The following is a 21,973-nucleotide window of genomic DNA, read 5'->3' as shown; positions in this document are numbered from 1 at the left end:
AGATTTTATTTTGTTAAGCATTTTTTAATCCATTATGATTAGCATAATAAGATTATGTTTTTCCCTCAATTTTCAGATGTCTAGGAGTAACATAGTTCAAGAAATTCGTCAAGGTGGTGCAAATTATACAATGGATCTTTCAAGCCAAGTTTCTAGACCTCCTCAAATTGAACAATCTCAAAGTGAAGTAGGGCAATGAACCTGTAGGGAGAGTTGGATTTTGGGTGTAAAGCTTGTCCTGTAAAGCTTGTTTTGTAAAGCTTGGCCTGTAAAGCTTGTTTTGTAAAGCTTGCCTTGTAAAGCTTGATTTGTAAAGCTTTGTATTTTTGGATAGTATTTGATATAGAACATGCTTTTGGACCTCTATCGTCTGGTGTGGATTTGCCTTTTTTGGCTAATCGATTGGTTGGTGCTTGGGGTAAAGGCTGCTTTGTAAAGCTTGTTCAAGTCTAGTGTGAAGGCTATTTTGTAAAGCTATTTCAAAGATATATTGATATGTGGCTTTAGTTTCGTTCTCTCCATTTTGTGTAGTTGATGTTATTTGCATTTTGATGATGAATTTGGTTGATTGCATATGGCTTGTATGCTGGAAGGGTCTCTCTCTCTCTCTCTCTCTCTCTCTCTCTCTCTCTCTCTCTATATGCCTATTCTGATGAAAAGTATATTGCTTCTGGCTCATCATGAATAGCACTTCTTTTGTATATGTGCGCAAGCAATCTGTCCATCTTTTAGTTAATGGGCATCCTTTTGGCACAAGAATGAAGTGCACATTTGGTAGTCTTTGAATGGTTTTATAATAATGATTCTAATAAAAAAAAAAAAAAATCAAGTATTAATGATATGGAGGCAATGTTAGAGCAATCCGAAAAATAAAATTGATTGGACATCACAACTCGGTCAAATTTGGGAAAATCGAAAGAGGGTAAATGTGCCGTGTACCAATTTTGGTTTTTTATGATTGAAAAAATTAATTTAGAGTAAATTTGTCGTAAATATACTAGTTTGAGGTAAATTTATCATAAATATACCAGTTTGGGGTTTTTAATGATATTAAACTTATGAATTTCTACATAACTTGCCACGTCAGCAACCACATGAGTAAGGTTAACGGCAAAATCGAACGAAAGCTAATGGAGGGTAGATTTGTCACATGTGTACTAGTTTAAGGTTTTTTGGGGTATTAACTCTAAAAATAAAAACTTTCGTTGAACATTTTCAATTTGCTTATCGTGCTCTATATACATATACATATATATATATATGTATATATATATTAAATCTATAGAAATTAAATGGAATTCTAAGAGTGTGATTCAAGCCCACAAGGGATTTTCTCAATCGCTTGCGCATCAGCTTTTAGATCAGTTGTAGAATCCGATTCAAAAATGTTGCCCACCCAATTTTCTTGCCAAAGATAGTGATTGTCGATTTGGCATTTTAAAAGCGATTTAGAGAGAAGTGTATTGGAAATTTTAAAACTTGAAAAAAAGTGCTTTGACTTTTAAAATTTTTAGAAAATGCAATTAAATTTTAAAAATTGTCTAATTGATCCAAAAGAATCTTTTCATTGATTGTATTTTTTGAAAATTTTATGATTTAATTACACTTTCACGATAAGTTTTAAACTTGAACATACCAAGTTTTGTGATTCAATTGTATTTCCGTGAGAAGTTATATAATTTTCAGTCCACTTATCCTTAAGATTAAATGGGGTAACCGTAATAGATATTATTGCATATCTTGCACGTAATCATCGTGCTGATATCAAATTTAAAGTAATTATTAGAATTCATCAATTTTGAATTCATTCTGTTTTGTGTGTGTGTGTGTGTGTGTTTTTTTTTAAACAGTAAGTGTTTCGGCTCAATTGACCTCTAAGCACGCATGCGAATCATTCCTTCCATGGTTACGAAGTAAGATTCCATCCACAGAGTATAAAGCGTGGCTCCCAAGCTTCTTCTTCTTCTTCTTCTTTTATTTGCTGTGATCTTGCAAGTGCGACTTAATTGTTTTAGAGATATCATCTCGTGACCAACATATGCACAACGTAGCTAATCTGGATAGTTGAACCCGCTTTACCTGGTCTGATTGAACTCCAGTCCCTCCCGGGTCCGACCCGGCAGGCAGGAATCTCTCTCTCTCTACTCCAAACGGAGAAAAATCATGTTAACCTTATGACTAATGAGATGCGTATCGAAATTCAAATTAGTGACTTCGGCGTGGGATTATGTATTATGTACACTTGGTGTCGTGAAATCGAATGTAGGTACCCATGCTTGTACTTTTCTTGACGCCGCACTTGCATCCAAGCGAAAAACGCGATTCAAAGAGACGTTAAAGCAGCAAGTACAAATCGGAAAGGAAATTGATGAGCAAGAGTCAGCGCCAACTCTTCAAACCTTGCGTTAACGACTTTGGGGCATGAAAGAAGATTCAAAACTACAACGTAGAGAGTTGAGACAAGAAAAACGCGGTCTTTTATGGAATCAATACATGTTTTATTATTTGAGACAGGACATATAATTTGCCTATCTAAATCGAGCTTCCTCATTATTATAAAAAATATGTTATTTACTGGGTACAAATCAAATTTTACATTTAAACACGAAATGCTAAAGAACCTCCTTATATATATAAAAACTGCTAGGTCTTCTGATCTTGATCATCCCCTCCTTTGGAGATTTCGCCATCTCGGTCTTTAACCTTGCTTGGCTCCATGAACGAGTCCACTTCCTCCTCCACTTCCTCCACCTGCAATTCAAATTTCTTTTGCACGATCAAATTCAAATTCCATTTGTATAATTCATAGATTTAATCCCCCATTAAACCCACCATTAATGGGTGAAAAATGAGAATTGCATGAGAAACGGCAATAATCCCAGCCGTCGTCTAATCATGATTTGACATGATTAACGCCGTTGAGTTGGACTAGTGGGACTTGGAAAGAAGGTAATGTAAGCAAGCTCATACATGGCGGTGGTCAAATGGTTATAAGCAAGTGGGTTATATTTTGCACAGAGATTCTCCATCTTGGATCTCATTAAAAAAATAAATAAATTGGAAACTTGTTCTAATTATAAAAATGGACACTTGCAAAATGAAAATTATCTTGATCTCCTCCTGCACGTGATTAGGTGTTAATCAAAGCAGCATTCATAATAGCCCCCAAAATTCTAGTCAACGTTGCTTTTTCAAGCACCAAATTGTGTAATCAAATTTGGCAGTTCTAGACGTTCTGCAACAACTCCTAGGCAAGGTTGTAAATTGTAGAAAAATGGGTTTTTATCATTGATGAAGAAAGATGTGGGATTAGGTGAGACCTTGTCGATGATATCTCCGGCGAGATGAGCATCCTTGTCCACCATCTCCGCCACATGCTCCACCGAGGTCACCGCATCTTTCAGCCTGCCGTCCGGGAGGTGCTTGGCGACCTCCTCCGCCACATGCTCCACCTTCTCTGCCACCTCCTCCACGATTTCCGTTACGTGGTCCATCGTCTCGACCACCGCTTCAGCCTTATCTGCCAGAATTTCAAAATTCATTCCCATGCTTATCAAGCTCATGCTCAGATTTCAACAATAATAAGCTTGTCGATTTTAGACTCACTTTTCAGCTTCCACAAGGGACCCCATTTGTTACTCCAAAATGGTAAAATCACCGATATAAGCGCCCCCAGAACCCATAATTTCCTGCCATGTAAAGAGCTAATTCCAGTTTCAGCAAGAGCTAACAAAAAGAAGAAAAGCCATACGAATGTATATTTGAATACCAGGACCTGGTTTTATCAATTAGAAAGATCTTGGACTCAGTAAAACTTACCAAGAACTTGGAGATCCATCGGATGGAAGATGTGGCACCGGATCGACACTGCTCTGAACAGCCACATCCCTAGATACAAAGACATCAGTTCTAAATCTGCCGATATCTAGTCAGAAGAACTAATTTCAGAACTTAGTATCCTGAAACCGTGGAAAATAAAGATAATACTCACATTCTTCGAGCACTCTGTCGAGCACTGAGAGACGTCAAGCTCCTGCTATCTGCAAACTGGCAACGATCCATCTGTCTGGCCGTTGCCAAACGGCTTCTCCGACTGGCATCCACGCCAGTCAAACTGTGGGACAAGATTATGAGCCTCGTCGTCGACATAGGCGTCTCTGTTTCCTGCGGATTATGTGCAGCCTCAAGCACTCTTTGCTTCCAAAATGATGGGTTGGAGATTTGAGAAAGAGAAAGGAGATGGTTTGGATTTGGAGACGAAAGGGATAGAAAGAGAGAGGTTTATTATTGGATGGTAAACGTGCGAAACGAGATATATGTTACTGCCAAGACACGGTTTGCTGCCAGAAAATTAGAATTCAAGGTCTAATATATATCAATAGTTTATGCATAAAGTCAAGATCGTAGCTCGGTCTCTTTTTTCTGAAACACGTTTCTTAACGTGGGTTTGAATATCATATGCGTTTGCGTGAGAAGAACCACCTAATCCACTCGTGGTTTTACTCGGTCCATGTTGGTTTCCCCCAAGATTCTATCGATTATCATGACCAGCTATGCAAGCCCACCTTCCCCTTTGTCTAATTGAGAGTTGTAAAGACGGTTTAAGGGGGTATGACGTCGACTTGAAGACGCATTTTCCAAAATTTGAACAAAATTCAAACAAATGTCTGCTTAATCCTTCCACAACCACCAAAAAGAGAGAAAAGGAAGCAAGGAAGCCCTCGAGATATATAGAAAGAACTTTGCACGGAGATCTTTCTTATAGGATGTGATCACCATCGCATCATTTGATAGACATAGTCGGAGATTTTCTATGATGAGTCGATGCATTATCAACTAATCAAGTTTGAAAGAGAGAGAAAGTCGATTCTTCTAGACCGTTTTGATTAAGTCATGGAAGCGGAGCCTGCTCCGTGTTTCTATCCGCATCTCCTACCCTTCTCAATGCATCGTCGAATATACGTCGTGCGTAAACGTCCACTTGTTACTTTAGGAAATATCACCAAGTCCAAATCCTTTAAACTCTCTCTCTCTCTCGCGCACATTCACACGTACTCTAATGTCAGCCTTTGATCAGAAATAATTGTCATTGTGAGTCTCTTGTTAGAAGCCATAGGCCTCATATCTACATCAGTCTAGGATTTTCGGAGGTTGAGGATGGTTGTCAACCTCCATACCGAGGTTCCCATTTGGTGGTGGTGTTTGTTGGGGCGAGATCAACCGGTATAACTTCGTCAGAGTTGTAGACATGTGATGGGGGTCTTAATTTTCCTGGAAACTCACTAATTGACTCAGCAAATCCTATGTCAGACTACTCGTAAACACCTAGAATGGTCAGTCTTTGATGGTTCTTTTGTTTCTTTTGCTCAGTTTCCCCAATTAATTTTGACTTCGCCCAGCGTCCTCATATGAATGATTCTTAGCATGTTTTGTGAATCGACATGACTATTCAAAGGGATGAGTTGATCAATCTTGATCGAGGTTGAGGGCAATGTCGGTCAGTTCGAAAGAGATGGTCCAATCCATCATAATAGGTTCTTCCTAAATAGACAATCCACGAACAGAAGCTAGATAGTACCGTTTAGAGGTGGGACCCATTTTGCACCCATATTTTTCACAAATGGGTCAAATGTGGGTTATGAAGTTGTAATGGGCCATAACTCACATTCGATCTATTTTAAGTTCAGTTTTATATGGGTCAAAAATGGGTCACACATTCTGACCCATTTTTGACCCATTTTTAAAACCCAAAAGACATGAACTTCCTCAGCCGTTGACCCTTTGACCTTCACCTTTGTCAGCAGCTGACCCATTTTCGACCACTCCGCCGCTCGCCTTCGAGTCGCCTCTGCCACTCGCTGCCGTGGCTCGCCTTTGAGTCGCCTCCGCCGCCCGCCTCGAGGCTTGCCTCTGCCGCTCCCTCAAAGGTTGTCGACGACTGAGCCTTGCTGGATCTCTCGACCTCGTCAACGACTGGCAAGGCTTGAGCTCGCCAATGTCGGGCAGGGCCTCGGCCTTGTTGACGATTGGCGAGGCGAGTCTCGCTAGATCTGGTGAGGCTTGACCTCGCCGACGACGGGCAAGGCTCGAGACTCGCTGGATCTGGCGAGGCTCGAGCTCGTCGGTGTCGGGCGGGGCCTTAGCCTCACTAGATCGGCGAGATCGAGCCCCGCCCGACACCGGCGAGCTCGATCCCGCTTGTGGTCGGTCGCCAAGCGTCATCGTGGCCGATGGCCGGTCGAAGAAGAAGAAAAAGAAAAAGAAAAAGAAAAAGAAAAATAATTATTAAAATTAAAAATGATATTTTAAAAAATAAAAATTATATAAAATATATTTTTTAAAATAAAAATAATTAAAAATTATATTTAAAAAATTTAAAAATTTGATTTTTTTAAATATTTTAAAAAGAATCATAAAAATTTTCCATTAAATTTGTATTGCATAAAAATATTTTAACAATAAGTAGGTTTTAGCAATACAAGTCGGGTACGGGTCGGGTCGGGTATGAGTCACTAGATTTACATTACAAGAATATGGGTCAAAACGGGTTAAATGGGTCAACCCATTTTCGACTCGACCCATACTCGACCCGACCCACCCATTTACCACCCCTACGTTTTAGCTTAGAGAAAGGCATACTTCTGGTTCCTTTGCAGTAGTGGCGCAAGAATGTATTTGGAGAGACTATTGCAAGTCAAGTGCGAGTAATGATCATATCCACAAAATCAAAAAAGAAAGTAGTCGATATGATTAAGGTTCTATTCGTTTCACGAGAAATAACTTCCGGAAAAATGTTTTTCGAATTTTGTGACATTCATTTCACAGAAAATGAACTAGTTAAATAAAATATTTTTCACTATAAAAAAAAAAAAAACACATTCAAAAAAATGGAAAACATTTTCCATAATTTCTTCCACTTCACATTCTTTAACCAAACACAATTTCCTTTTATTTTTATGTTTTCTTTTTCTTTTTCTTTTTTTATTTTCTTAAACAATTGAGTTTTTAATTTTTTTCTTTTTCTTCCTAGCCAGCGAGGTCCTTGCTCGAGGCTAGATTCGTAGAGGGCAAGGCTTGAACTCACACTGGTTCGACAAAGTTTGGGCTAGTCTAGATTGGCCAAGCCGAGAGCTCGCCAATTTGCGTCTTGGTCGATAATCGAGCAGTTGGCCATTGTCAAGGCATGTGGCAACGGAGGAAGGAAAAGAAAAATAAAGAAAAAGGAAAATTTTAATGATAAAAATTCAATTTTTAAATAAAAATAATTAAAAATTCAATTTTTAAAAAAATATATATTTAAATTAATTTTTTGGTCAATTAAAAAAATTAAAATTCGATATTTTTGATAATTTTTTTCCAAAAAAATCAAATCAGATAATGAACAATAGAAAATATTTTCCACTCATTTTTTTAGGTTTCAGCCCGAACGCCGGAAAATATAGTTATTTTATTGGAAAATTGCTTCTCGGAAAATATTTTTGAAATGTGATATTTTCTGCAAAACGAATGGATACTTAATATTCAGTAAAATCAAATCTCGGATGTTAAAGTGTGTATGAACAGACTTTTACTTTATTGCTCTTTGCTTAGTTTAGATTACAACGAATGCCTTTGATTTTTTCCTGGCCCTAGAACACCTGAAACTTTCATAATTATACTACACTAGTGTCGACAAGTACGTTTACTTATAACTGTTGTCATGATTTTCTAAAATTTATATAATATTCCAGATTTTGATGAGTTTTTAAAAGACATAAACAAAAAGAGGTTACATTCGTACGAGAGTAAAAACTGAAAAAGCGTAAGCATTTAACTAGATGTCTTTTTTCCATAGATCTTTGGCCCCAAGTACCCCTCTCTCTTCTCCTTGTCTGCTTAGGCACCACCTCCAGATGTCTGCCGCCCGCTGCTAGCCGCAACATTTGGAAGAAAAGGAAAAGAAGGAAAAACATAGATAGGAAAAAGAAAAGAGGAGAAATTATTGAAGGTGGAAAAGAATCATTAGCCATCGAAAATGGCAAAACATTAATGTGGCATCTTTCAAAACAGAGTATTTGAAATTACTTGCCCATCAAGATTTCACCCTTTCACATAGAGTAGTTTAAGCCGGAGTAATTACACCATATGTAATCGGTGTACAATTCTTCTTTTTCATAAACAATTTTATCCACTAATGATTTGATGATTAGTGAAAATGTGAATTGTTAAAATCCTCAAATTAAGGATGGATAAGGTTGTTTGTTAGAAATGTTAATTTCCCTTTGATTTACTTCCTAATGAAGAGAATCTTGATCCTAATAATGGAAGAGACTTTGATTGAGAATTTCCCACTTGTAAAAAAGAAGGACTTACTAGTTTCTTGAATAACCCTATAAACGATTTGGACAGGTCAGTTCGGTCTCGAGTTTGAGTGTGTCATTTCACTATTCCACAAACTAGGAATCAACCCTGTTCGATCCAATTCTAGATTCTAAGGTAGGAACCAATCCACCTTAGATTCGATCACTCATACTTGCTTGATTAGAGATTTGAAATGATAAATTGATGGGTTGTGTTCGAATTGAGTTCAATTAGTTGATCTGGTTATTACCATCCTTTTGATATTGTCTACTGCTACCGACTAATATGACAATTAAAAAAGTAGTAAACATGATCATAATTTGCTTAGGAACTATCAATAGGAATTTTTCTAATGACTTAGAATCGACATTGCATTTATTTATCCATAAAATAAATAATCAAGCGCTCATTTACTATTATATGTTCTTTCGTAGAAGTATGTGATCTTGTGTAAACAATCATATAAGGCAAGTCATTTTCACGAATAAAAGGCAATAAAAAACCCAATCTTACCTCACAAAGACTAAACAGATTGTTTGGTTCATGTTTGAGTTGGTCCGACTTAAATTGGCCATAAAATTGAATTAATTGTTATGGGTACATTCGGGCTATCAAGCAAATTATCATATCGTGTTCTGATCGAGGTTTTTCCAACTTGATCAAATAAACAGAGCATGTATGGACGACCTGCTTAACTGACTCGACATAACGCAAGAACAATGGCGATTAGCAAGATGCCTTCGACCTCGAGCGGACATTTTAACATGTAAGAAAAAGGTCTTCCCTGTACGAAAAGGATCATCAGCCTGGAGGAACAAGGTGAACTGCCGAAGCATGAAGTTTCTGCATGGCGTGACCGACGATGTCGTTGACACCTAAATTTTAACGGCCCGTTTAGTCATTTATCGCATTAAAAATTAGGGTTTAATTTTATGGCATATAGTTTAGGAACATTTTTTGTTTATTTTATTGGACCAACGGCGAGTGCAACATTTTTCACATATTCCGTTCAGATTCTTCACACATTTAGGCAATATACACAAAATGATATATTTTCAAGCAAAAAGGAAAATTTTGGATGGGATATTTGATAAATACAAAATGTAATATTACGGGGTGCAACGATATATTCGGTGGTATTTTGCATGAGCAAAATTAGAAAGTAAAATATACCACGAAGATCCAATTTTTTGGCTTATAAAAGGCACCGCGTACGGACAAAGTTGAAGAAACAGGCCACGCATTTGAGACATTCGGTCATATCGAAGGGGAACAAATTCAGAGAGAAAAGCACGAGAGAAGGGGTCCTTTCCGTCGGTAAAAAAAAGCAAAGGGTGAAAAAGTGAGTGGAGAGAGGAAAAGTAGAAAAAAAAGAGAAAAAAGAAAAGAAAAGCCCCCCCTTGCGCGACTGTTCATCTTCCCCGCAGGGGGGGGGCCTTCGCCGCCCCTGTCGCCGTCGAACCCCGCCGTCGCCGTCGTCGATCTCCGTCCGCAAGCGCTCGAGCCGCGAGCCCCGACGACCTGCGCCGCCCCGACGCTGAGCCCCCGAGCCTCGACGACACGCCGCCGCTGCCCGGCCCGCGACCCGCCGCCTCCGCCTCACCTCTCGCACTGCGCCCGCAACAGTCAGAAGCCCCCGGACGCCGCGCCAATCCCTGCCGTTGCAACCCTCCTCTGCAGCAGATCTGTCTCCGCCGTCGAGATCCCAAGCCACCGGTGACCTAGAGCCGCGGGCGAGCCGAGATCCGGCCGCTAGAGTCCCTCCGCCCGCAAATCCGAGGTCCCCGACGACGTAAGGCCCGAACCCGGCTCGAGGCTTCCCTTTCACCGGTGCCGAGCCTCGTTGAAGACCCACATCCGACGCCCTTGCTCCTCGCCGCGACGCTCGCCCCGATCCGGTTCTCTCCGGACGCCGCGCCCAACAGCCCGATCCAGACGCCGGAGCTCCTCATCGCAGCCACCGAGAGGCCTCCCGCCGTCCCCGCAGCGCCCCCGCCGGCTGAAGCCCGTGATCCGAGCGCCCGACGCAGCCCCGCGACGCAGCCCGTGCCGCCCGACGCCGCCTCCGCTTCGCCTCCAGCCCGAGCGGCACCCGCGACGCTCCCGCCTCGCCGCCGACACGCCGCTCCGGAGCCTCGCCGGAACCCTAGCCGGTGATCCCCCTCGCCGGACCGGCCACGGCTTTGTTTTTCTTTTTCTTTTTAGAAAAAAAGAAGAGAAAAACAAAAGAAAATTTAGGTATTTTCTTTATCTTATTTTTGTTTTATTATTTTTGCTATTTTATTTTATCTTTTTAGTGTAATTATTCCTTTAATGTGAAATTGAAATTCCATGATATGAAATTGCAACTAGTGATTGTCACCCGATTTTCAAGCTCGAAATCCGACTCGCAATTACTAAAAAAAATTGCCAATCCGATCTCCCGCTCGAGATCCGATTCGTGATTTATGTGAAATTGGCCAACCCGATCTCATGCGCGAGATATGGTTCGTCGATTTGGAAATCAATATGGCTTGATTTGCTGTGGTGTTACTTAAATTAGTTTTCTTTAAAAAAAAAAAAATCAAAAATGTAGTTTTAGGGTTTGCATGTTCATAATAGGAATTTTATTTCGAATTTTCAAAAATAAAAAATCAAATCAATTAATTTAGGTTGCTAGTTCTTTTTTTTAATTTGGATTGCATGTTTAATTATTTGGCAATTGTTAATTTCGAAATTTAAAAAAGGGGAAAAAAAAAGGAAAAACACAAAAAATGTCATTATGCATATGTCATGTAGGATTAGGGCATTCTTTGCACGTCATTCATTGCATGCTAAGATTGCATATTATAGGTTTAGATAATTTCTCCTAAATAGATTGCATGCTTATTAGGAAAATAAAAATCATGTGCACGTCATATAGAATTAGTTTCATACAATGCACGTCATTTAGTGATTTTTGTTAGATGCATTTAATTAGAAATTGCCTGTCATTAGAATTAGGTCATTAGATTAATTTAGATTGCATATTTAAATGTTGCATTTCTTTAATTTCGAATCTCATAGAAAATACAAAAAAATTATTTAGAATAAATCATCTCATGCTTATGATAGACTACATGCTTAGTTATGTCATATTGTTTAGGTCATATAGCTAAGTCATGTTGCCATGTCATATCATTTCATGTTAAATTAGTGGCATGCATTGCATAAAGCATGATTCTCATTAATTAAGTGAAAACAAAACAAAAATTGCGTGTTAATTAGAAACCATATCTAGGGTTGTTGATGTAGATTTTAATTTAACATTGCAGATGCTTTCGTTGCTTTGAGGTAAGTCCTGCAATTTATTTTCTGCTTTACTTGAGTGTTAAATTGGTGGTTTGCGCACCTGCATGAACACCTCACATGTTAGGGAATTAGTTTAAAATCAATCCAAACTCCTTGCCAAACATTTTTCAAAATTAAAAGAATGGTACCGAAAGGGCATTAGAGAAATCTAGTGTAACCAAGTCCCCGTACCCATAATCTCGATTCGTAGAAGTAAAATAATTCTCCCATTACTTTACTTGGGTTTCTAATCGACCCACCAAAAATAGATTAGTGGCGACTCCTAATTAAAAAAATTGCATGTTAACAATTCAAACCTAAGTCGCGAATTGGTATGGGCTTGGGAGAGCCCGAGTTAAGTCTAGGCTTAACAATCCATTAGCCAAACCCTAGGTGGTTCAAACCCGAAAAAATTAGGTCGCGACAGCTTGGCGACTCAGGGACTTGAGTTGAAATTCTTAGTGGACTTAGGCCAATTTTCTTTTTTGAAAAAAATGCTTTTGTTTGGCAGCGAGGATTCAGTACGTCCCTAACATTTAGGTTTTAAATGTTCTTGCAGATTGGGAGGTATAAGGGGAAGTATTTGCTAATCTTTGTTATGCAGGGAGGTGTAGGAATGTATGGTTTACTTTCATATATGAAGTGTTGCTTGATATAAATTGTCATGCATGCCTTGCATTTATCACTACACTTAGCACACACAACTGCCGCCGGACTGGGCCGCATTGGATCATTTAGGATGGTATTGAGATGGATACCACTTCGACCGCATGCTCGCGGTATGAGTCGCCCATCTCAATCCCGAAGTTTCTTTCATGGTGTCAAGAGTACCCACCTCGGTCCGCATGCCCGCGACCCGGTCGGCTCTTTGACCAAGCCGGAGTCATGAGGACCCGACATAGTCCACAAGCCCGTGGCTAGTCCGATCATCCTTGTAGCTCCACTTTGATAAGCCTTATAGAGTAGAAATCGAGCCACTTAGCATGTGCATGTCTATGTGATTGCCATTGATTTTTCTTGGCGAAGTAAGTCTTCTATCCCTATACTATGCAATTTACTTTTGGTCCATCCATGACAATCTAGGTTATTCGTTTGATCTAATTCATTTGTCAATTAGAAATCAAATGAGGAATTGCCATGCAATGAATTATTTGCCAAAAAAACTCTGGAGAATTTGTTTTCAATTCATGTTTAGGAGATTTGGTCTTGTTAGGGTGCCTAGCTTTATTTTCCTAGTCCATTTTTAGAAAATGCCCTTCTTGTAAGAACTTTTCATGAATAAATGAAAAAAATGGAAAAATCGATTAGATCATTGTCATGGATTGACTTTCTATTTACCCTCATGTTTACATGTTCCCGTTCATTTGAATTAGGTGATTATGGAACGATCCCGCTCACCCATCCGTTCACGATCGAGAGTTAAAATGACGGATAAAAAAGAGCTTATCTCGTCAAGCAAAAATGTTGCAATCTATCTTTAGTGAGAAATTGCGACTCCAAGAAGAGAACCAAGAAGACCTTTTGAATCGTCTCATTTTCCTGAGGTAGTCGAATTTGATGCCATCATGAAGAGGGTAGCAACATATCTATGGAAGAATATCAAACCTGAAGGGCTTGCATCACAAGATCAAGAAGGGTGAAGAATTCAAGTACACATGATTCATGGTCTTAAGTAGTTCGATTTCCTCATTTAATTAGGGGCATGCACCTTCCCGCATGGGAATTCTTATTGCTTTTTAGGGATTGATTTCAATTTATTCTGTGCTTGAGCATCACATTCCAATAAATGTAATTTGATTGATGGATATCAATAGAATTACAAGTTTTGTTTTGAGGACATGATGGGGTATGCCAAACCAGTCCAATGACGATATCCAACAATAAAAAGAAAATATCATCCAAGGAGAATTCTGATGACTGGGCTTCTTCATGCTTCCTCATCCAAAAAAGAATTAAAAAAAAATCATTTTTAAGCCATTTCCAAAAAAAGCATGCGTTAGATTAGCCTTGTTTAATTTTCTGACTCATTTACTTCATGTTTGAGCATTACTTTCTTGACCCGATAAGAAAGCATCTGAAAAAGGCACATCAGGTTGCAATTGATTCAATTGTTACTCAACAAGTTTCTAAAGAGTTAATGTTGGTCACATCTCGATACTACTTGAAATTTCCATCTTGAAGGGCCAAACAAAGTGTGTTCCATTTCCATGCTTGACGGAATTTTCATTCTCGCCCATTAAATGAGGAGCAAGTTAAAAGAGGATCATCCATCTTTGATGAAAGAGGTACATCTCATCTTTAAACATAAATAATTCTGGAATTGACACTCTATTCTTTTCCTTGCAGATGACGAATTGGGGGCACTACAGATTCTAGTAGTGACATGACTGAGACAAAATCTCAATCCGAGCCAAAATGGTTGTGCAATTTGAGTTTACTTTGAGTTGCATACTATCCTATTCATGCACGTTCTCTTGTGCAGGAGCAAAAGCCAGAATGGAGTATTCATCAAATCAAAAAACGGATTTTCACTTTTGATTGATAGAGACAATCCAAGGACATCCATTGCTAAGACAATCCCTTCGTGGGACAATTCATTGAATGAATGCTGAAAACCATGTTTTGAGTGCAATAAATTATTTGTTTTGAAGTCACAAACACTTTTCATGCTTAAAGTTGCTGGACTCTTTTGAAAAGAGAATTTTCATATTGATTTAGCTCACCAATTTCATGTGGAGATTTGTCAAGATATACAATTTAATGGAGTGACTTCAATGCTTAAGAATGCTGAATGAGACGTATCGGGATGATGAAAGGCAAGCCTTATCCTATACACAGTCCCATACTTATACACTTGATACACTTGTGAGATGAGTGTAGGAAGTTCCATATCCGCAAGGTAAAGAGTTCTCTCGCAAAAGGTACGATAACCGAAATGATGAGAGGCAATTCATTTCTCTATCCTAAACACTACAGGTGATCCGTTGCTTAACCCTTTTGAGCCCATACACTTATGGATATTCTTTTCAAATTACCCCTGTCAAGAACCACCCCACTTTGGGGCAAATTGGAGGGTAAGATAGCACCATAAAGTAAAGTGAATGGATTGAAATTTTCTTGCTTTCACTTGCATCAATTTTCAAGTCGTGCTATTACATTGAATTCATATGGTAATTTAAGTGCCTTAGGATGATGAAGAGCATTTCTTTCTCTATCCTACATACTTATATCCTTTGCATAGCCCACTTGAGCCTGCAATTTCATTTCTTTTAAACCTAGTTGGTGATCATCCTCCCACACCGGGGCAAGGCAAAATGCAGATGTAGACCCTTGAAAGTTCGAGTGTCATTCAAAGTGCAATTGCTTGACGCATGCATTGTGCGCAAGAATTGAATTCAAAATAGAACTAAGGGGCATGAAAAAGCAGTGTGCCTAGTAAAAGCAAGGCCAATGCCCATGAAAAAAAGTGAAGAAAAAATGAACAAGAACTAGGGGCATGAAAAAACAGTGTGCTTGATAAAAGCAAGGTCGATGATGCCCATAGATGAAAAAAAGAGAGTCAAGATAAAGACTATCTGTTGTAAAAAGATTGTATCTCCAATGGAGCAATACTCAAAGAACTCAAAAGTTGAGTTTTTACAATCAATGGGGCATTTCATGAAGACAATCCCCCGATGATGAAAAAGAAAACTGGTGGCAATGCCAAGATGATCACCAACTTTCACCCTTTATACACATTTTGAGCATGATGATCCTTTCATTTCTCAACCCATGAACCTAACCTATGTTACGTCCTTTACAAAGTCTCTTCAGATTAGGGCACTTAAATTAACATAGGAGTTCACATGTTTTATGCATCGCTCGAAAAAGTGCGAGCAAGATTATTTCTTTCTCATTTTGCAGGGTTCTTGACTTGTAAACCCGGAGATGATTAAAGAGTTGTTCTTTCAATAGCCTTGACTCAAAGAGTCCCTTTGTTAAGCCGTTGACCAAGCCCTCATTATGGTCCCTGTTAAAGACCTCTCGGATTGGTAAGGTTGTACCGCTTGCGAGAAAACTCGGACCCTTGTTAGTATGATGACAAAGTGAGATGGAGTGATTCTCATAAAATAGCATCTAAATGAGAGTGAGTGAAAGTCCTTTTAAGCGAAGGTCTCTCATTTGGTATTCTTAGGAAATCCATGTCATGAGTGAAGATTGTCTTGAATGATAATTCTCTCAAGTGGAAATTTGGGTGATGCAAAGGTCATTATGCATAAACCCCGATTGAGTTGATGAAAGCCTCACTAAATTTTGAAATGTGCATTCTAGAGTAGCTTAGATTGTCTATCTCTTTGATGAATGCATATCAGTTTTGCTCTAATTCATGTCTGACAGGTAATTCAAGTTCCTTTCAGAATGTTTCATGATATTAGAAGATGAGAAACCTCCATCAGGAGGTGAAAGACCTCCACAGGATATCTAAATTCCAAAAGACATATCCCCAAGGATTAGAGATATCACCAGGTAAGTATATCTCTACCATACTCTAAAATACTTGTCATTGTGCAGGTATTCTCTCTCAAGTACATCGACACTTGACTTGGTCAAGTTGTCCAATTATATTGACTGGCATACTTTCGTAGTCCGAGTCATTTTCATCGACTCGGCGTGCTTCCATAGCCCGATGTCGCCTTTAATAGACCCGGCGTGCTTCTGTAGCCCGGAGTTCTTGACCTGGTGTACTTTTGTAGCCCAAAGTCCCTTTAATAGACCCGGCGTGCTTTTGTAGCCCGGTGTCCTTCATATTGACCTGGCGTGCTTTCGTAACCTAGAGTCATTTTCATTGACTCGGCGTGCTTCAGTAGCCCGGTGTCCTTTATATTGACCTGGCGTGCTTTCGTAGCCCAGAGTCCTTCTTTATTGACTCGGCGTGCTTTTGTAGCCCGATGTCGATTATATTGACCGGCGTGCTGTCATAGCCCAGAGTCCCTTTTGAAAACACCGACACTCGACTGAGTTGTCTCCCAAATATTTTCCTCCAGATTCAATCTGATTAAGGCGACCGAAGAATGGTTCGGGTCCTGGTCAGTTGACCTCTGTTGCAAGGCTGGGCGACCGAAGAATGGTTCGGGTCCTAGCCAAGCAAAACCTCGTTTAGGCGACCGTAGAATGGTACGGGTCCTAGACAACATTTATTGCTCTAACAGGCGACCGTAGAATGGTACGGGTCTTGGAAAAGCAATTTCTCCATTCAGGCGACCGTAGAATGGTACGGGTCCTGAAAAATCAATTTTCCGTCAAGGCGACCGTAGAATGGTACGGGTCCTCGACAATACCTATTCCCTATTTTAGGCGACCGTAGAATGGTACGGGTCCTAGAAAGTGAATCCCCGTTTAGGCGACCGTAGAATGGTACGGGTCCTGGAAGGTAAATCCCCGTTTAGGCGACCGTAGAATGGTACGGGTCCTAGACAAAACCTATTTCCCTATTTAGGCGACCGTAGAATGGTACGAGTCCTGGAAGGTAAATCTCCGTTTAGGTGACCGTAGAATGGTATGAATCCTAGACACAACCAAACACTTTGTCATACTAAGGCGATAGTAGAATGGTACGGGTCCTGGGAAAGCAGTTCCTTACAAAAAATTTATGCCGTCTTGGGCGACCGTAGAATGGTACGGGTCCGGGAAAGCATTTCCTTACAAAAATTTCTGCCGTCATTGGGCGACCGTAGAATGGTACGGGTCCCGGGAAAGCGAGTTCCTTATAAAACATTTCGCCGTATTGGGCGACCGTAGAATGGTACGGGTCCTAAGAAAGCAGCTTCTTTCGCCATACCGGGCGACCAGTAGAATGGTACGGGTCCTGGGAAAGCAGCATCTTCACAAAGTCATGTTACTATTCTAGGCGACCGTAGAATGGTACGAGTCCTGGACAAGTAACACCCACTACCTCGAATTACTCTATCCTCCTCGAAAGTAAGTTATTTCAGGTAGGTTCATCTATCATTTGCATTAGCATTTCCATGCATCATATAAGTTGCATTAAAAATGGGATACATTTCCCGACAAAAAATCAAGTCATTCAATACATGTGCATGGTCAAAATTTAGGTTTCAATTTATCTTTGAATGCAACCTCTTCGAGCTCACCTTCAAAGAGGGGCAGCTGTTGACACCTAAATTTTAACGGCCCGTTTAGTCATTTATCGCATTAAAAATTAGGGTTTAATTTTATGGCATATAGTTTAGGAACATTTTTTGTTTATTTTATTGGACCAACGGCGAGTGCAACATTTTTCACATATTCCGTTCAGATTCTTCACACATTTAGGCAATATACACAAAATGATATATTTTCAAGCAAAAAGGAAAATTTTGGATGGGATATTTGATAAATACAAAATGTAATATTACGCGGGGTGCAACGATATATTCGGTGGTATTTTGCATGAGCAAAATTAGAAAGTAAAATATACCACGAAGATCCAATTTTTTGGCTTATAAAAGGCACCGCGTACGGACAAAGTTGAAGAAACAGGCCACGCATTTGAGACATTCGGTCATATCGAAGGGGAACAAATTCAGAGAGAAAAGCACGAGAGAAGGGGGTCCTTTCCGTCGGTAAAAAAAAGCAAAGGGTGAAAAAGTGAGTGGAGAGAGGAAAAGTAGAAAAAAAAGAGAAAAAGAAAAGAAAAGCCCCCTTGCGCGATCTGTTCATCTTCCCCGCAGGGGGCCTCGCCGCCCCGTCGCCGTCGAACCCCGCCGTCGCCGTCGTCGATCTCCGTCCGCAAGCGCTCGAGCCGCGAGCCCCGACGACTGCGCGCCCGACGCCGAGCCCGGAGCCTCGACGACACGCCGCCCTCGCTCGGCCCGCGACCCGCCGCCTCCGCCTCACCTCGCTCGCGCCGCAACAGAAGCCCCGGACGCCGCGCCAATCCCTGCCGTTGCAACCCTCCTCTGCAGATCTGTCTCCGCCGTCAGATCCCAAGCCACCGGTGACCTAGAGCCGCAGCTGAGCCGAGATCCAGCCGCTAGAGTCCCTCCGCCTGCAAATCCGAGGTCCCCGACGACAAGGCCCGAACCCGGCTCGAGGCTTCCCTTTCACCGGTGCCGAGCCTCGTTGAAGACCCACATCCGACGCTGCCCTTGCTCCTCGCCGCGACGCTCGCCCGATCCGGTTCTCTCACCGGACGCCGCGCCCAACAGCCCGATCCGACGCCGGAGCTCCTCATCGCAGCCACGAGAGGCCTCCCGCCGTCCCGCAGCGCCCCGCCGCCGAAGCCCGTGATCCGAGCGCCCCGACGCAGCCCCGCGACGCAGCCCGTGCCGCCCGACGCCGCCTCCGCTTCGCCTCCAGCCCGAGCGGACCCGCGACGCTCCCTGCTGCCTCGCGCCGACACGCCGCTCCGGAGCCTCGCGGAACCCTAGCAGTGATCCCCCCTCGCCGGACCGGCCACAGCTTTGTTTTTCTTTTTCTTTTTTAGAAAAAAAAAAGAGAAAAACAAAAGAAAATTTAGGTATTTTCTTTATCTTATTTTTGTTTTATTATTTTTGCTATTTTATTTTATCTTTTTAGTGTAATTATTCCTTTAATGTGAAATTGAAATTCCATGATATGAAATTGCAACTAGTGATTGTCGATCCGATTTTCAAGCTCGAAATCCGACTCGCAATTACTTTAAAAAATTGCCAATCCGATCTCCCGCTCGAGATCCGATTCGTGATTTATGTGAAATTGGCCAACCCGATCTCATGCGCGAGATATGGTTCGTCGATTTGGAAATCAATATGGCTTGATTTGCTGTGGTGTTACTTAAATTAGTTTTCTTTAAAAAAAAAAATCAAAAAATGTAGTTTTAGGGTTTGCATGTTCATAATAGGAATTTTATTTCGAATTTTCAAAAATAAAAAAATCAAATCAATTAATTTAGGTTGCTAGTTCTTTTTTTTTTAATTTGGATTGCATGTTTAATTATTTGGCAATTGTTAATTTCGAAATTTAAAAAAAAGGGGAAAAAAGGAAAAACACAAAAAATGTCATTATGCATATGTCATGTAGGATTAGGGCATTCTTTGCACGTCATTCATTGCATGCTAAGATTGCATATTATAGGTTTAGATAATTTCTCCTAAATAGATTGCATGCTTATTAGGAAAATAAAAATCATGTGCACGTCATATAGAATTAGTTTCATACAATGCACGTCATTTAGTGATTTTTGTTAGATGCATTTAATTAGAAATTGCCTGTCATTAGAATTAGGTCATTAGATTAATTTAGATTGCATATTTAAATGTTGCATTTCTTTAATTTCGAATCTCATAGAAAATACAAAAAAAAATTATTTAGAATAAATCATCTCATGCTTATGATAGACTACATGCTTAGTTATGTCATATTGTTTAGGTCATATAGCTAAGTCATGTTGCCATGTCATATCATTTCATGTTAAATTAGTGGCATGCATTGCATAAAGCATGATTCTCATTAATTAAGTGAAAACAAAACAAAAATTGCGTGTTAATTAGAAACCATATCTAGGGTTGTTGATGTAGATTTTAATTTAACATTGCAGATGCTTTCGTTGCTTTGAGGTAAGTCCTGCAATTTATTTTCTGCTTTACTTGAGTGTTAAATTGGTGGTTTGCGCTTTTGCATGAACACCTCACATGTTAGGGAATTAGTTTAAAATCAATCCAAACTCCTTGCCAAACATTTTTCAAAATTAAAAGAATGGTACCGAAAGGGCATTAGAGAAATCTAGTGTAACCAAGTCCCCGTACCCATAATCTCTCGATTCGTAGAAGTAAAATAATTCTCCCATTACTTTACTTGGGTTTCTAATCGACCCACCAAAAATAGATTAGTGGCGACTCCTAATTAAAAAAATTGCATGTTAACAATTCAAACCTAAGTCGCGAATTGGTATGGGCTTGGGAGAGCCCGAGTTAAGTCTAGGCTTAACAATCCATTAGCCAAACCCTAGGTGGTTCAAACCCGAAAAAATTAGGTCGCGACACCGACGATGTCGTATGCTGCACCTAATTACAAATACCAAATTTCCTAGGGCTTTCCTACAGTCAACGAGCCACGCATACTCTTTCTCTCAACAAGGTAAACGGGGGTAGTTGTAAATGGGATGGCTGCGCTTGTGGCCATTTCTGCTAGCGATGCTTTCTTGTAGGGATAAAATCACCACTTTTACAAGCCTGCTGACTCTTGTGAAAGACGTTGAACACAGATAAGATCGATCGGTCCTTTAGTGCACGCTCTCTTCCCGCGTCTTGGATGTATTCCACGACACTCCCCACTCTATGAAAACGTATTTTTCTATTTTCAAGATAAAGGCATGAACAACGCTGCATACTATATTGAAAACCCATGGCCCCTTGATCTTTCCCCATAATTTTGTTCTCGAGACTTCTATTTTTTACAGATTTGGCCATTTGCTCAGGCCAAAAACGGATAAAGATGACCACAAAAATGACGGAGATGGACACTCCTTCTAGCAAAGATGAAGCTCAAAAACAAGGATGACGGAAGGGTGGTCTGGTTTGGATGCGCAGCAGTGTTGGCCTGGATGGGCATCGCCAGTGGATGCACAGAGGTGACTCTAGCAGGAGGAGGACAAAGTGAGAGAAAGAATTAATGAGTATAATTTCAATTTATCGCGATTTCGTGTTGGCTAAACTCAAAAAAATGCACTTAATGGGGGGTGGGTGAGAAGCCACCACCGAGTATTCTCTCACCTCAACTCTCTTTCTCACACACATGCACACGTACGCTCATGTCAGCCTTTGATCAGAAATGATCGTCGTTGTCACTCAGTCACCTCCCATCATTAGAAGACATGGACCCCATAGCTACATCAATCTCGGGTTTTAGGTTGAGTATGGTTGTCAAACTCCATGTCGAGGTTCCATATGGTGGCGGTGTTTGTTGGGGCGAGATCAACCGGCATCGCAGCATCGCTTCGTCGGAGTTGTAGGCGTGCGATGAGAGTCACAATTTTCCTCGGAACGTACTCATTGACTCAGCAAATCGCATGTCAAACCACTCGTAATCACTTTGAAGCAGTCATCGATGATTCTTTTGTTTCTTATGCTCACTTCACTCATTTAATTTCGACTTCACAGTGTCCTCCTATGAATGATTCTTAGCATGTTTTGTGAATCGACAGAACTATTGGAAGGGCAATGTAGATTAATCTTGATCAAAGTTGAGGGCAATGCCAGTCGTTTGAAAAGAGATGGAGGATCCAATCCATCGGAATATATTCTTCCTGGATAGACAATCCATGAACGAAAACTAGATACTACATCTCAGCTTAGAAAAAGGCACA

General features: G+C 40.4%; 1 protein-coding gene across 2 annotated transcripts; it reads right to left on the bottom strand.

The window, feature by feature from the left end:
- Positions 1-2,476: 2,476 nt before the first annotated feature.
- Positions 2,477-4,336, bottom strand: LOC104447995. 2 transcript variants are annotated; one of them, XM_010061757.3, is made up of 5 exons: positions 3,992-4,336; positions 3,820-3,888; positions 3,607-3,704; positions 3,321-3,520; positions 2,477-2,751 (listed from the first exon to the last, which is right to left on the bottom strand). In XM_010061757.3, the coding sequence occupies exons 1-5, from the start codon at positions 4,147-4,149 to the stop codon at positions 2,644-2,646; spliced, it is 633 nt and encodes a 210-aa protein (XP_010060059.1). In that variant the 5' UTR covers positions 4,150-4,336; the 3' UTR covers positions 2,477-2,643. The 2 variants fall into 2 exon arrangements, with proteins under 2 accessions (XP_010060059.1, XP_010060060.1); XM_010061758.3 differs by having other exon boundaries at positions 3,607-3,689.
- Between the last annotated feature and the right edge of the window lie 17,637 nt (positions 4,337-21,973).

The sequence above is a fragment of the Eucalyptus grandis genome, chromosome 6 (genome assembly GCF_016545825.1).
Source record: "Eucalyptus grandis isolate ANBG69807.140 chromosome 6, ASM1654582v1, whole genome shotgun sequence".
Classification (NCBI taxonomy): domain Eukaryota; kingdom Viridiplantae; phylum Streptophyta; class Magnoliopsida; order Myrtales; family Myrtaceae; genus Eucalyptus; species Eucalyptus grandis.
This window is presented reverse-complemented; position numbering and strand designations above follow the sequence as displayed.

Coding starts and splice junctions, on each gene's coding strand:
- LOC104447995 (XM_010061757.3), bottom strand. CDS start 4,149: ATGTCGACGACGAGGCTCATAATCTTGTCCCACAGTTTGACTGGCGTG. Junction 3,889..3,991: donor CGACAGAGTGCTCGAAGAAT/GTGAGTATTATC, acceptor CTTTGTATCTAG/GGATGTGGCTGTTCAGAGCA. Junction 3,705..3,819: donor GATGGATCTCCAAGTTCTTG/GTAAGTTTTACT, acceptor AACTGGAATTAG/CTCTTTACATGGCAGGAAAT.